We start from the raw sequence: 15,780 nt of genomic DNA on the forward strand, positions 1-15,780 counted from the left end.
CGTAGACACCAATGTTTTAATTCGCTTTAATTTAATAGATCTAATAGGTCAACCTAACCTTATCAATCACTGTTATATTAAAGCTGAAATAAGTCGATGCTGGCATATCAGGGAAGCTGCAAACTCCAATCCTGTGGGTATCTCTGATGGAACGGTTTGACCAAAGTCGGAAAGATTTGGAGAAACTTCAACAAAATTGTGTTGGCTCAAAGAATAATTAAACAGATTAAATCTACATCCTATTAGGTATCTAATAAATGGCGTGTTTGAGTACAACTCCTGGTAGATGTTCAGTCAAGGTTTTTTTTGTTGCAAAACAACAAAAATAACTAATGAGACAAAAAAAATCAACATCTGAGCATTGTAGCATTGAAAAACATAAAGTGAATAAAATTACACTTTTGGTTAATTTTACCCCAACTCCGTCTATTTCAAATTATTTGTGAAAATTTGCCTATCACATATTTTTGCACCAGAGCACATGAAAATTTATTTTGAAATACTTTAAATACTGAGGTGTAATACTGCTTGACACATGATTGGCTGGCATTATGAAACCAGCCAATCAGAGATGGTGAAGATGTGGACCAGCTTCTGTACTCATATGATGTCACACTTCTGGAAGCAACTGTCACTTCATGGCAGTTGCTACGGAGTTGCTATGACAACAGCAGAATATAAACTTAGAACTAGCTCTCCGTTCCTATCTAACAAAAGACACTTTCGCACTGCACGGTACGGTATGGAACGGTTCCGAGCGTGTTCGCATTACAACTTGCGACCGGTTCCACCCGGCCCCATGGAACCGCAAGAGCTGTGGTTCCAATCATGCCGGCCAAGCGGTTCTGCTTAGAACCAGCAGCTGATTGGCCGCTGGTTGTTATGGAGTCAGACGTTGATTTTCCGTTAACGTCTGGCTCTCATTACTATATTTTGTAAAGATATAGTAGTGCAATATTTTTATTTTTAGATTTAATTAACAATGGATTCGTGGCACTGTCTCTGCAGGGTTATACTCAGCTGCAGATACATCCCATGTGTTATCATAGATCTCACCGTGGTTTTCACATAGTTGTCGCCATAACTTTGGCGAGCTCCATGTCACATTCATTTTTTTTGCAATAAACAGCGCCATCTTCCCTTTAATCTACCAAAAGCATGCTCAACCCCCACCGAGCTCGACTCAGTTTACTGTTGAATTTCTGTTGTTCTGTTGTCAGTCGTACAGTGTCCGGAAATGGCTTCATAAGCCAGTCCTGCAAAGGATATGCCGAGTCTCCAATGACATAATATCCAACTTTGACAGTTCCGATTTCTTTAGTATGTGGTGGAAAAAGATTTCCATGTGTGGCCAGTTCCCAGAGTGATGACAGTCTCAATACTCTTGCATCATGTAGAGTCCCTGGCATCCCTACACAAATATTCCAGAACAAACCCTTTCCATCCACCACACCCTGCAGAATCAAAGAATGCCACCCTTTTCGATTAAAAAAGTCACAGTGGTATGTGGTTGGAGCTATTATAGGTATGTGGGAACCATCTATCGCACCAACACATTGTGGGAGACCCCAGCGGTTCTCAAAATATGCTGCTATCTCTTCAAATCTCTCTGCACTGGGGATTTTAATCAGCTCAGGCACTAACACAGTTTGTATTGCAGCACAGAACTCCTGGACACACTCGCACACGGTTGCAAGATTCACTCCGAAAAGGTGTCCGATGCTCCGGTATTCCGAGCCTGTAGCTAGCTTCCATAAAGCAATTGCGACTCTTTTTTTCAATGGCACACATTTTTGAAAGTTGGTATCTGTTCGCTCTAAAACGTGGCGTAATCTTGCACACAGATGATTTATTGTGTCCTCCGACATCCGAAACTTCTGGAGCCACTGCGAATGGGTGAAACCTGGAACTATAACATCCCACCAGTGTGAGCTTCGGTTAAAGGCCCAAACCGTCGGTCCCCGGAGGCGGCGAAAACTGATCTAAAAAAATTTAAAAATGTATACATAATAAACATTAATACATAAATAAATATTAATAAAATAATTCAATCCAGTTTTTCTTTTTTATGACATCTAACTGATAAAAGTAACTGTAGCAATGAAAGTATCAAGAAGGAAAAAAATAATATTAGTATCCATTTACTTACCATCCTATTTCGTCTTGGGCTGGCATCTTCAGCCTCGTACTGCCAGATGGTCTGGAACAGTCTACGGTATTTTTCTTCCGTATTTCTCCTGGCAATACGTAGAAGTCGTTCAGGAGTTTGTCTTCTGAGGGTAGCTTGTTGGCGGAAATTAATTAATTGTTTGAGGTTGATGAGCAGCAAAATTAAATCCATGTCGTCCATTGTTGTTGTTGTCGTAGTAGTAATTGTTCTTTATTAAATTGGCAGTTAGCAAGCAACCAACCAACTCAAACCACATAGATTAGTTTTAAAAAATAATGACGTCCGGCACCGCTTCGATGGCGCCCCAGAGTGTAATGCGAACACAACAGGGCTGGAACCGTTACGTACCGTACCGTTCCGTGCGAAAGCGCCTTAAGGGTGCGTTCACACTGCAGCTTGAAGTGACCCAATTCAGATTTTTTTTGCCGGGGCTGGTCACACTGCCAGTAAATGTATGCGTTCTGCAGTCTGAACGGGCAAACGACCTGAAAGTGTCCCGCATGCGCAGTAGAGGGCGCAATAGCGTCAGCGTTCTCAGTGTTCTGCCAACTGCCATAAAGAAGAAGTAGTGCTCAGTGTTTGTGGAAGAAAACATGGAGGCTAACGGTGGAGCGTAGCTTATATATTTGAAGTTGTTGTCCAACCGGAGCAGCATGTTAACAACTTAATCCTCATATAGTCCGTCATGGTTGTTTTTCTTCCCACTTGCGCGTATCAGGACGCAGAATAGTGAGATTTGTTGAGAAACAGTGACGTTCAGTTCGGATGAATGCGAGCTGGACGTTAGGTCGCATTTGAATCGGATATGGATCACATTCGAAAAAGAATCCGACTTGTACTGTTCACACTGCCATGAAAAGATCGGATACAGGTCGCATTACGTCAAAAAAATCGGAATTGGGTCACTTCAGGCTGCAGTGTGAACGCACCCTTATAAACAATATAAGTACATTACAACTATTACACAATTACAAATTTTGAGTACTCTACCCACCTCTGTGCAGTACTAAGATAAATATCAGATATTTACTGTAGTACTTAATGCCAAATTTAAAAAATTTGATAACCTAAGGCAGTTTTTATCTGCTTGCTAAGATGGGCATGTAGTGTGTGTGTGTGTGTGTGTTACTACATGTACTTACTCTGCTAGTCACCAGAACCTTGCTATTTATGTGATGAGTTTGTATGTCCTTTACAAATCCAATATGATGTACGCACTCTTCATGTTCACTAAGTAGCAAACTATATCATAGTTGGAGATCAGAGGTGTTTTCATTATCTGCCTCATACGGGTCGATCCCAAAAGGAGACATTTAGTTGATATGCATCTCTGGAAGAGCCCACTGCTCTGAACCCCACTGAAAACCTCATGGTTATTCTGCTAAGTATTGATTTCTGAACTCTTCCTCAGCTAAAACATTAGTATGGCTGCTTCTAAATTAATATGAGCTTGTTTTATTTGAGGTCTGAAAGCACGGCATTTTTTTTTGTTATTTTGACTATTTCTCATTTTCTACAAATAAATACTAAATATTTGCTTGGAATTTCGGAGACATGTCAGTAGTTTATAGAACAATGTTCATTTTACTCAAGCTGGACTCAAGGACAGCTACTTATAGCCATAAGTAGTAAAATCAGAGAAACTCATCATTTTAAGTGGTCTCTTATTTTTTTCCAGAGCTGTCTATTTCTATTACACATTGGTCAAGTGTGTCAATACACTTTCTCTCTGTTCGTCTGGAAGCCATGCTTCCATGGTTCATCTATGCTTTGTGCTGCACTTGCCTACCAAGATGGCGCTGATCACTTCCAGCTTAGAGTTGTGGGAATTATGCATTAAAGCTGTCAGGATTGAAGTAACTCCTGAAATGCTCAACTATTAAAACTTTTTCAGCTGCAAACCGTTTCACTATGTAATAAAACCTAAGTTTTGTGTCTTCAGTGAAATGTTGTGAATGGCGGGATGCAGTGACATGAATCACAATCAGTCTTCCTATTTGAACATGAATGTGGTTTCTTCATTGCTAGATTAGAAAACCAAACGAGGAACCACTGAGAGCTGGCATCAACTAAAAACTGAGAGAAACGGCCGCGGTTTCACATGAGTGGGTGCAGCTCTTCCTGCAGAATTAGGGCTTGCTTTATTCATGGGCGCCAGCCAACACTCTGGCTTCCCTCTGGTGATGGAAGATGGCGGCACGGAGTCGGCCCAGGGAATCTACTTGTCACTCATTGGATTTTGAGGTTGCTGAGCCGACAAAATGAAACAAGCGAAGCGTGGGGAAAACATGAATCAAGAAGATGTGTGTGGTACAGGCAGGAATTTTGGGGATGTTTTCTCTTTTTAAACACAAAGCGCCATTTTTGTCTTTTGAGGCTGAGTTTTTAACCTTCTTTCTATATCAAACTTTTACAGTATTAATGGGGGAAACTAGTTTTAATTTCTAGCCAATAGCTAGATGTGAAACCTTTCCTCATTTTGTGATGTTCCAAACACAAACTTACATTTATTCATGTAATAAGCCAATAGTGCAAGGACACACAGGTCTTGAGATTTTGGTTTGCTTGTTTAAATTGAATCACTAACAATGAGTGTCAGAAATGTTTTGTTTTTGTATTTTCATTTGTATTCTCTGATAATTGGCCCAGAAAAATATCAGCAATTGTGCCAGGGTGAACTTATGAGCACATATTTATATGTTATCTTATCTTTCAGTGCAGAAAAATACATGATCAAATAAATAAGAGTCCAAAATGAATTATGTTGATACAAAAGGTGAGTCTCTCGTCCTTCTTTTTGGGCATTTACACAATAAAACAAAGCGTAACCATGGAGACTTATAACATGGGGAAATGTCTTGTTATAAACTAAACAATCTGCCATTGGAACAGGAACTTTTTCCATCAATATTAAGTAATTGTTTACTTAAAACAAACTTCTATATCTTGCTAAAAAGTTACTTTACTAAGATGTTATCACTAGAAACTGGACCAAAACTACTTTTATGTTTTTGCAGTGTACTCTACTGAATCAATATACTTCATTTTACCTGAAACCAGAGGAGTAGCAGAGGGTCTTCTTTGTTTTTACCATGACTGTGTGTCATTTTATTGAGTGAAAGGCCTGCGTACATGCACTGCCACCTTTCCCCCGCCAGTGAAAGGGCACCTTCAGAGAACAAAGCTGTTCAGACCCTTTGAACGTGGCTTTAAATATTTCACATAGCACTGATCAGATTAGCACTGAGAGCTGATCTGGGTCGTATAGATCCCCAGTTGTAACCCCAAACCAAATCAAAGCAACATGAAACAGCCTCTGAACTTCCCATAGAGCCATCCGGATGACCTTGGAATCACTTCTAATGGATTTTATTGTTATTGAACTTACAACAGAGACAACAGATATTTATATCTATGTAGATATAAATATCTATATTTATAGATTCCATATTTCTGTATATAGATATACAGAAATATGGAAAAGAGGGCTACCTTTCCTCCACAACCAAAACTAAACTGTTTTCCTGGTGTTTCAAGCTTTTTCACATTTATAATCAGTCAAAGTTGATTTTTATAAACACCTTGCATGCAACACTAAGTGTTTTACGGGATTAAAAACAGATTTATAGAGACCTCCCCCGATGCCCATAAATAAAATCCAGCTGAACTAATTGCGTCTTATTTGTAAATGCACCAAGGAGCAGCAAAGACACATGAGGGATATTGTAGAGAAGTTTAAAACTGGGTTAGGTTATGAAATAATACCTATAAAAAGCAACAGAAATTTAATAAAATAGCTATTAAAATAGGAATTATCATTTGTGTGTAGTTATGATGGTTTCCTGGACCCCATAGATTTTTTTTTCTGCTTTTGTTGTAAAATGCATAAACTTTTGGAATTGTTTTTTTTAGTTTAACATTGAATGTGCTACTCAAAGTTCTGGTGCTAAATGAATGATTGTTCCAGTTATTCTGTGAATGATATAAACATTTTACTAAAAAGCTAACATTGATGATTGCTACGTCGCTTTGCTTATGGGTAAACTGGTTGGAAGATTTTATAACAGTACAATTTTAGGTTGACTTGTAAAAAAAATAGAAATCAAAGTTTGGTAAACTGAAAAGTAAAACTTAAACACTCAAGTTGAAATGATAAACTCAATAACACCCTGAAGTTCTAACTATTTTTTACAGCATTTATAGGAAAGGTGCCTGGAAGCAAAATGTCTCCAGGTTGCAGGTTTTTGGACAGCTGGACCTTTCAGATTCAGACGCAGGCCACTGTGGAGCGCTGCGTAAGGCAGAGACGGACCTGTCACGGATCAGCTGGAGTTATGTCAGAAAACGTGTGTGGCTTCATTTTGAAATGTGCAGTTTTGCTGAAATGGTCTCACCTCATCCAGAGTAGCATGGGTTTATTTTTATTGCAGGTTTGCTCTTAAAATTACAAGAATTTACATATCAGATTATGTTTGCAACTTTAAACTGTGAAATAAATATTCATTTTTCATTCATTAATGGGGCAACTGATTTGGTGTAGAGATTTATAATTAAATCAGAGAAGTTACATAGAAATGCATGCAACTATTTTAAACATTTTTTACTTGTTAGAAGAAATAGAAAACTATTCGTTATGTATTTGACTGACCCGTCCGTCTAAAATCTGGTGCATATTGGAAAACATTTAGAAAAATTTGTTAGACTTTATTATTCATTTTTTTCTGACAGTCTTGATCTCGATGTCACTTTTTAAACCGTTTTTAAAAGTGAAGGTTTGAGTAAAATGAGAAGCTTGTGTATCCAAGTATTTTTTCTGCCAAACAACAAACACGAGGTTCAACAATCAGCAGGGCAGAGACGATCATTTACTGTGGATAAACAGCTCCCTGTTCTGTTTACTGCCATGGAAACAGCAACATCCACCACAGTGAAAGGTTGTTTTTTACAGTTTATTACTATAAAAACAGATTTGCTTCATGTTGTTTGACTGATGAGCCCCTTTATCAGAAAACCCCTGCATATCTCCGCTGTTTACGTTGTTCTGGGAAGTCATCACTGGAACGGTGAAAAGCTCCCAGAGTGAAAAGAAGAATAAAAACAATGGCAATCAGTTGCAGCTGGTTTATTTCTGAGGAAAAGCTGAATTACGGATAAAAATGACTAAATTCCTGTCAGCACCATAACGCTGCTCCTCTGTTTTCTCCGGCTTTGGCCTGAAGGAGACAAACCCATCCTGATGTCCCCTAAAAGCTTCAGTTTTAGCTTTAATTAGCCCCCCAAGGGGTTCAGATTAACGGGCCTCAGGGCCGCCGCTCTGCTTCACTGTTCACAATCCCTCTGTAAATGGAGTGCTAAGGATTACGCCACATGTAGAGTGTGCTTTAAACGCTGCACAGTCTGATGCAAAAGGGAGAGCATGTGAATTTTAACTCGTAACAAATGTGGACTTGTGCACTTGCTAGCTAATTAGTAGTAGGTTAGTCTTTACTGTTACAGTGGATCTCTGGACCAAAACCGCACACAAATATTCAAAATGATTTATTTCAGTCAGAAAATCAGAGACTGGAGGATTTTATCAGCAAACTTAAATTATTTCTCTTTCTGAACAAAATGTCTGTTACAGCTGATGGTCATACAGGGTTCCAGGTAATTTTTCAGATGGTGAAGTTATGTACTATTAGTGCCATACTAAGAAAAAATTTAAATAAAATTTCAATAAAAGAAGTACGAAAATAAAGTCATGATATTACAAAAGGTTGTACTCGAATAAAGTAAAAAAAAGAATATAAAGTCATACTCATATAAGAAAGACATAATATTACGAGAATAAAGTCATACAATTATGAAAAGCCATATGAAAATAAAGACAAAATAATAAGAGTATAAATTCCTGATAACATGAGAATAAAGTTATAGTATTAGGAAATGTCATATAGTGTTAATAATACCAGAATAAAGTCATATTACAAGAATAAAGTTGTACTATTATGAAAAGTCAAGATAAAATGACAATAACGTTATAGTATTACAAGACTAAAGACATAACACTACAGGGAATAAAGACGTAGTATTACGAGGTTACCTAGCAACCCACTCATTCTCCGGTTACCTAGCAACAAGCTGTTGAGTAACTGGCAGCAGTTTAAAGTTTCGCCACTCTTCACCATTTTCATAACTATAGAAATAAACTATAGCGTACACTGAAATAATTAAACAGGTAATCAAACTTTTTTTTAAAAAGAGTTAATTTGTTATAAGTTCATGAAGCTGTCATGTTTAATGTAAATAAAGTAAGTTTGACAAATGTTTTTCAATTATATCTAAAATTAATTACTTTTTTTTTAAGTTGGAGTTAAATAGAGCTCTATGCTGAAAAGTGGAATGGTCACCAGCTTAGTGGTAATTCAGACATTTAAAACAAAAAACTAATCAATAAATATTTGTTATTTACTGATGTAAAACCATATTGTGCAGCTCTAATATCACAGCAACTCTTAACCTGTTGGTTGATGACGCAGATGAAATTATACATTGAATATCAGCACAGAAGCCTCAAAGAGTTTAGGTTAATATTCTCATTTTTGGAAAATCCTTCTTCATGTCTGCAAGTTTAATGTGACGACTGAGGGATTTCAGGGCAAAAACACGTTTTTCTCTCGAGGCGAAAATTCGCAGCATGAAAAACTGTCATGATCATCAAAGACGACTCATAAAATAACCCTGATGGTTAAACAGGGGAAGGTGAAAGGAAGTGGCGAGACATGTCTGCAGAGCTGTGTTATCTAGACCCGCTCCAGGAAGCAGAAGATGAGGATCTACGATTGATGCTCATTCCGGCTGACGACTGCTTCGGGTCAACACCTCGGAAACTGCAGGACTTTTTACCTCGTCCTAATGAAATAAGAAGTCACAATAAGCTCAAGGCTGAAGGTGAAAACGCTCTTGATCAATAGAGCGGCTGCTAATTTCATATTCATTACCGTATTCAAGCCTGATTAAAAGTTCCGGTTGTGGTATTTATCTGGGATGGAAATGGCGAAGGGAAGGTGCCATTCGTTAAAGTTATGAAGGATTCTGTTAACATATCGATTCCCCCCTTAATTAGAAATGTGAAGAATAGCTCCTCATTATTTTGAGCGCAGAAGTGGATGATTGGACTGGATGAATCAATGAGTCGCAGTGATTTTCATATCAGCTCCTTACATCTTCCTGAATGAGGAGTTTCAAAGTTACAAGTCTGCGTAAAAAGTTCAAAAGTAAAGCAAAACGATGTTGGATTATAATAAAGTTCGGCTTACATGAAGAAAACCGTTTCAGACGTAAGCTGTCCTCGTCTGTCCCGTCCTCTCCGCATTAGAAAATAAGTCACCCGCTGCCAACTGACATGGTAAGCATGTCAAATCGATGATCTATTTATATCTCAAAAGCAAAGCGAAGGGACATCGTCCATTTTTTAAAAGCCTCGCCTCGAGCCAAAGCTTTCAAGGCACACATAATTCAACCATTTTCTATTAGAGACACTTCAGCATCTTTTATTTGAATATATATATATATATGTGTGTGTGTGTGTGTGTGTGTGTGTCAGATTTGCTGTTGTGGCAGAGCTGAAGTTGACCTCAAACATGGCTTAAAGGGACAGTTTGAATATTTATAACTGAGGTTCTGTTAAGTAGTTATTGGTAGTCAGTAGTTTCTCTGTCATGAGTGGATAAAGGAAGGACTAGAGAGCAGGAAATGTTCAATTTCAAGACGAAACTTGGAAATTATGACTTAACAGATTTAATGTTATTCTTGTTTGTTGAGATTTTTAGGGTCTTAACTGACGCCATTAGTGTTTTTTCAGGAGTTTACCAGAAGATTGTTGAACTATATTTCAAACTTTCCCCCAGAGAACAAGAGTTGCCAAAACAAATCTTTGATATAATCTTCAAATATAAAAAAAAAAAAAAACAATGAAGAACTTCACCGTCTTTCTTCTTTTTCATTGTGTGAAACAAATCTGAAAATATTAAATTTTGGTTGCTTCTCCGAGGGCTTCGTTGCGTTACCAGGGATGCCATTTTGGTTAAGTTTTAATGTGAAACTTGAACAGTAAAATCAATATTCCACAATGTTCCTGTGTGCGGCTCCGACAGGAACGCTGCTCTCCCAAAAAAAAAAAAAAAAAAGCGAGCTCAGAGGGAGTCCAGAGGAGCCGGGTCAAATATTCATGAGCCTTCAGAGCACCGCTGAGATGTCACTGCAAGGACGGAGCGAGGATCGCTGCTCTTCAAAGTGGGAATGGAAATTGTGCCGAAAAGCGCATCAGGAGATGATTTTCTTTCTTACATTCACAAAGATTGTTATTTTTGCTTTATTATTTAATGACTTGTGTAGCTCTGAACCCGGGGAATATTACTGCACAAAGGGGAATGATGGATGAATTTTAAAAAGAAACTAAAGTTTATAAATACACTTGGACTTTTTTCATCTGTTTGGTGACAGAACGAGAACACGAGGATGTTAAACTTTACTCATCCAGCTGCTTTCAGAGTCAAAAATATTAATAAATCAAAGCAAATATAAAATTATTTTCTCACAATTGTGGTTTTGCTCCATGTACCTCATATCTGCATTTGTATATTAATTCATTTTTGTTCTGATTAATAATACTTTTTACATAAAAACATGTACCATATATAGACATTTTCACAACCCCATTAATTTTCTGAATTGAATTTAAAGCTTTTATGTAGCTTTTATAAAAAAATATATATATATGATTTTTATTTATTTGTTAAAACTGCCACCTTGTTGTTACACTTTAACATGAGAGATAATGTTAAAAGAATAATCTCCTCTACCGACTTCCTGGGCTACTATTAATGTCTGAAGAAATTCATCAAAAACAACCAATCAGAGACACGAGGCGGGCCTTATGGCTGTCAATCACCCTCATATACTCACTGCTAAATATGTTAATTATGGAGAAACAACTGAAGGTGGTTCCACCTGGCTCTAACTTTTTCCTCTGTTGTTAACGTCTTTTGTTTTATGAGAAAAACATCTTTAAATTTTATTTATTCGGGCAGGAATAAATAAAATTTAAGGAAGAGATTGAGGCGAAGCAAACATTAAACAGACGGAGTTTAATGAAGATGTTTGGCTCATTGTTATTGCTTTAAATGAGGTTAAACTCTCCTATCTAAAGATAAGTGGGCTTTTAGAGTTTCCCCTTAAGAAAACTAGCTAAATTATTAAGTTTCCATAAAACTTGATGAAGACATCTTTCAGGCTGTAGTTGCTGACAGAGATGAATTACTGTAATACGCCTAATAAAAGGCTGCACAACCATGTAATTTCCTCTCTAACCTGCCTTTGGCAACATCAGATGTGCCAACTTCAAACTCTGAAGAGTGAACAGGAACGAAGCTTCACATTTAATTTTAGCCCTCAGTCGGGTATCATTTTATAACCTCAGCGTCATATAAACCCACTTCTGAACTTAGCAGCACCAATTCTCTTCCTCATATTGTGGATGATTTATTTTTATGTGTGTAGCTAAAAGTTTTGTCTGTTTTAATATTCTGTTGGCTTGAACACAGTGGTTAAACTTCTCCAGATTGCAGAACAGCAAAAATATCCAGCCGATTCAGCAATTTCTTCTCAATCAACAACTGATTGAGTGGTTTTGCCTCATTGATCTGATGGCTCCCCAGGGAGGGGTTTCTATGCGCTGATGCCGCAGGTCATTAGCCAGCCGTTCTGTTTGCTTTTGAATAAAACAGCCCTGTTCATGCAGATGGAGTCAAAGTTGACGCTGTTTACTCCATTAGAAGCTGGCATTGCTGACGGCAGGATCAGTGTGTGCTCTATCAAAGCAAACAATAGGCTGCGACGCGTTTATGGCGCCAACGCCAAATAACATTTATAGGTTCATAGATTCCAGAAACAAGAAGAGTTGATGGTTCCTGAGCTCAAATTTCTAGGATTTTACTTGAAGGACACAAAAGTATTCAACTTTTACCATTTTTATTTCGTCTACAAATCAAACAACAAAATTTAGCTTTTTTTTTTTTTAGACAAAAAAAAATTTACTTTAATGTCAGAGTGAGAATAGATTTCTACAAAATATTGTCAGTTAAATAAAAATAATTTCACATAAAATACTTTAAAGTTTCCACAGATATCATCTGCTGAAGTCCAAATTTAAAAACACTTTCTGCTGACGAGTTTAATAAAAACGCAGATTTGATTTTTCAGCTGAATTTGGTGCCAATATATTTTAGCTTCCTTTACAATTGCGCTAATAGAAAATGAAAAAATAAATTTGGTTCATGAAAACACACCAATTTCAAATAAACTCACATTTTTTGATAAAAAGTTTTTGCGCTACGATGAGGTGGATTTTCATATTGAAATAGTTGCAACCACCACTTAACCAAATGAGAAATGAGTGAAGTACTAAAGGTATTTATACTTTAGGGTCACACAGGACAATTATAAACAAATACGTTTGAGCAACCTAAGTATATTTTTTAAGAAAAAAGTCCAGTTAACACCAATTATCAAACAATAAATGGAGAAAATAAACTTAGAATATCCACCGTCATAAAAAATAAAAATTAATTTTCAAAATCAGGGCAGTCTTCTAACCACTTAGCTTTAAAACTCACTCAAAAAAATTCCCAAGAAAAACATAGACTCCAGTTTAGACTTTCAGTGTAACAGTTCAGTTAGATTTAAGTGTAAAATGCAATAAAACCTAAAATAAACCAAGAACACCCATTTCTAGCAGAAATGGTTACAAACATCACTTCACAATAAAACAGTTTAATTTCCCAAAGCTATGTTACTGACTGAGCCAGTGGTTCTTAACCTTTTTTGAGGTACCGAACCCCACAGTTTCATATGCGCATTCACTGAAACCTTCTTATCCCCCGACACACAAAATACTTTGTGGTATTCTGATTTAGGAATGTAATTATATTAGCTGCGTTACCACCCCCACGCCACTAGAGGCAGTAACAACCCCGAAAAGATGCGACTAAAGAGCAGATTTAGAAGTACACCGAAAGCTACAGAATTTGGTAAAAACGGTGAGTTTTGCTGAAATAATTAAAGACACAAGTTCAAATCCATGCTGAGAGTGGAGCTCCTTCAATCAGTGCTCCTCCGCAGCTCTGATTGGCTCAGCAATGTAACGTGATCCTCTACAGCAGCTCTGATTGGCTCAGCAATGTAACGTGATCCTCTGCAGCAAGTGATGGCAAAGCAGGGAGAGTCATCACGACTTTACACAGGTGTGTCTTTACCTCCGCGGCAGGGGGTCCAGCGGACCCCTGAGACCGACTCATCGAACCCCAGGGGTTCGATCGAACCCAGGTTAAGAACCACTGGACTGAGCTACTCCAGTTGTTTTTTCCAGTCCAAACAAAACCTGAGCAACGTTAGCCAAACAGCAAGCAGCTGAAACAAAACAACAGACTCACCAACGGAGAAATCCCGGAACAAAACGCACATCGCCCACTTCGGCATAAACGCATTTTTTCATATAACAGCAGTATTTACGACGAGTATTTCCAATAAATAAAATTTTTCTAGCTCCGCTGAAATGCGCCCCTTCTACGTAGTTTTCCATTTCTTTTTCTTCAGTCTGCATTGCGTTTCTTCTTTGACCGAAACTGCAGACGTATGGGTCTCTAGTGCCCTCTACTTGACATTTAAAGAACTAACAAATTTACTCAAAATTTAAAACAGATGAGCAGGAGGTTATATTTCGCAGAACTTCAATTGAAACACTTTTTTTTTTCCCGCATCACGAGTCATGTGATAAATAACCAGATGTTACCACTGGCGGAAAAGACGAAGGAGACGACAGGAAATAGTAGAAGGATGGCAAAATGGCGTCACTAGGAGGCCATTTTAACAGGGATTTAGAGACTTTTGAAAACCACTGTATGTCAAATCTCAACACAATGTTGTGTGAGATACATTTGCAAGTGCACCATTAAGGTAGAAGAGGAAGTCGGTGAAGTTTTAGTGAGTTTTAGCATCAGCTGGGAAATCAGAAGCAACAACTCAGCTGCAAACAATTCACACTTCCACAGTAAATACAAGGTGTTTCTCAGAGCTTTTAAACGTTTTTTCAACACATCTGAGTATTCAGTAATAATCAGCTTAATTTGATGTTGAAGTTAGGATTTATTTTTTTAAAACAAAATGATGACCTGCATGCTGGGAACTGGCTCTGGTGTTGAGCTAGAGCCCCCAGGGAGTGATGGACTTTTCATTTGACCCTCATTAAAAATTGATGGCCTGTAATAATAGAGATCAGAGGGAAGATTTATGTGTCACAGCACACCACTTAAAGTCAAAGGCGTTCTTTATAAGCTTATTCTTGGACTCATAAGCAGAAATGACTCATAATAACCTTATTTTATTAATAAAAAAGTTGCATTTGTAAGTCTTCTTCCTTTCCCAAGTCACTCTCATTATTCAGGTTGCACAGCTGCACTAAAAGTTAACCTCCATATATTTAAAACTCCTGACAGGGAAGGAAAAATATCTTCCCTTGTGATTAGTTATCTGCAAGTTAATTAGATAAGTGAGTAACGTTATTATGCACACAGCTTGTCAGAATCTGGCAGGAAAACGACCTTCTGCAAGATTATTTTTTTATTTTAGAGTATTTTTGTATCCGTAGAGTGCAATTTAAATGCACAATGTTCAAAAGTGTATCTTGTATTTGTCTGCAAGCAGCAAAAATTGTCAGGGAGATGCACTAAAAGATGTAAAAATGCCATGGAATTACACTGACATCTGGTGGAAAGAATAACTTTTTTTTAATAAATGCAATTTTGTTTTTAAGATAAGAACATTTACAGGACAAAAGAGCGGACAGGTGGTATTTATACACACAGGTGAGGGTAATAACCAAGTCAAAACAGGTGTTAAACAATTAGCAAGGAGAATTAGAGGTTCTTCATAACGGAAAATGCTTGAGAAAGTTATTACCTGCAGGGGGTTTGGAGGATTTAAAAAACCAAATATAACTTCTGCTTTCCTTGGAATCACTTTCGCTACTTTCCCCCTCTTCACCGCAACATCTGCGTCTGCACCTATCCATTATTCACGCAGCGTTGGTTCTTCCTCAGAGGTCACGCTGCTCTGTAAAACTTTTAATCGGCAGCAGCTGCCAACCCTGATGGGCTGCAGACCAGGCGATGCTGGGCGGCGTGAGGCGCTCGGCTGGAGGTTCTGGTGGGAGCACAGCGGCCGACCTGCCCGTTAAAACCTGTTTAAGAAGCTAAAAAAACACCACCAGGCAACTCTGATGCAAAAAAGATCAAACAGAGTTGATGTTTTAGTTTCTGATTATTTGACTCCTGGTATCAGAATTTAATCCCCACTTTATTATCATTTATATTCATTCTGCATACGACCCAAATCCAATGTTTTGTTTTGGGTGTTTTTTGGGTCGTTTAGAATTAAAAAAATAAACGTATTAAGTCAATTCAGCACTTATCAAATCAATATCATGCAATACTAAACCTCAGATATCTATATCAGTATTCTCCATTAAACAGCATATTTAGACGTAAATTACACAAAATTCTTCAGATACAAAG

General features: G+C 37.6%; 1 protein-coding gene across 1 annotated transcript; it reads right to left on the reverse strand.

Moving 5' to 3' along the window:
* Nucleotides 1-1,071: 1,071 nt before the first annotated feature.
* LOC107836657 (putative nuclease HARBI1) lies at nt 1,072-2,546 on the reverse strand. Its single transcript, XM_016673259.1, has 2 exons — nt 2,150-2,546; nt 1,072-1,982 (listed from the first exon to the last, which is right to left on the reverse strand). The coding sequence occupies exons 1-2, from the start codon at nt 2,348-2,350 to the stop codon at nt 1,143-1,145; spliced, it is 1,041 nt and encodes a 346-aa protein (XP_016528745.1). The 5' UTR covers nt 2,351-2,546; the 3' UTR covers nt 1,072-1,142.
* Nucleotides 2,547-15,780: the final 13,234 nt, after the last annotated feature.

The sequence above is a fragment of the Poecilia formosa genome, unplaced genomic scaffold (assembly GCF_000485575.1).
Source record: "Poecilia formosa unplaced genomic scaffold, Poecilia_formosa-5.1.2 Scaffold72, whole genome shotgun sequence".
In the NCBI taxonomy this organism is placed as follows: domain Eukaryota; kingdom Metazoa; phylum Chordata; class Actinopteri; order Cyprinodontiformes; family Poeciliidae; genus Poecilia; species Poecilia formosa.

Coding starts and splice junctions, on each gene's coding strand:
- LOC107836657 (XM_016673259.1), bottom strand. CDS start 2,350: ATGGACGACATGGATTTAATTTTGCTGCTCATCAACCTCAAACAATTA. Junction 1,983..2,149: donor GCCCAAGACGAAATAGGATG/GTAAGTAAATGG, acceptor AAATTTTTTTAG/ATCAGTTTTCGCCGCCTCCG.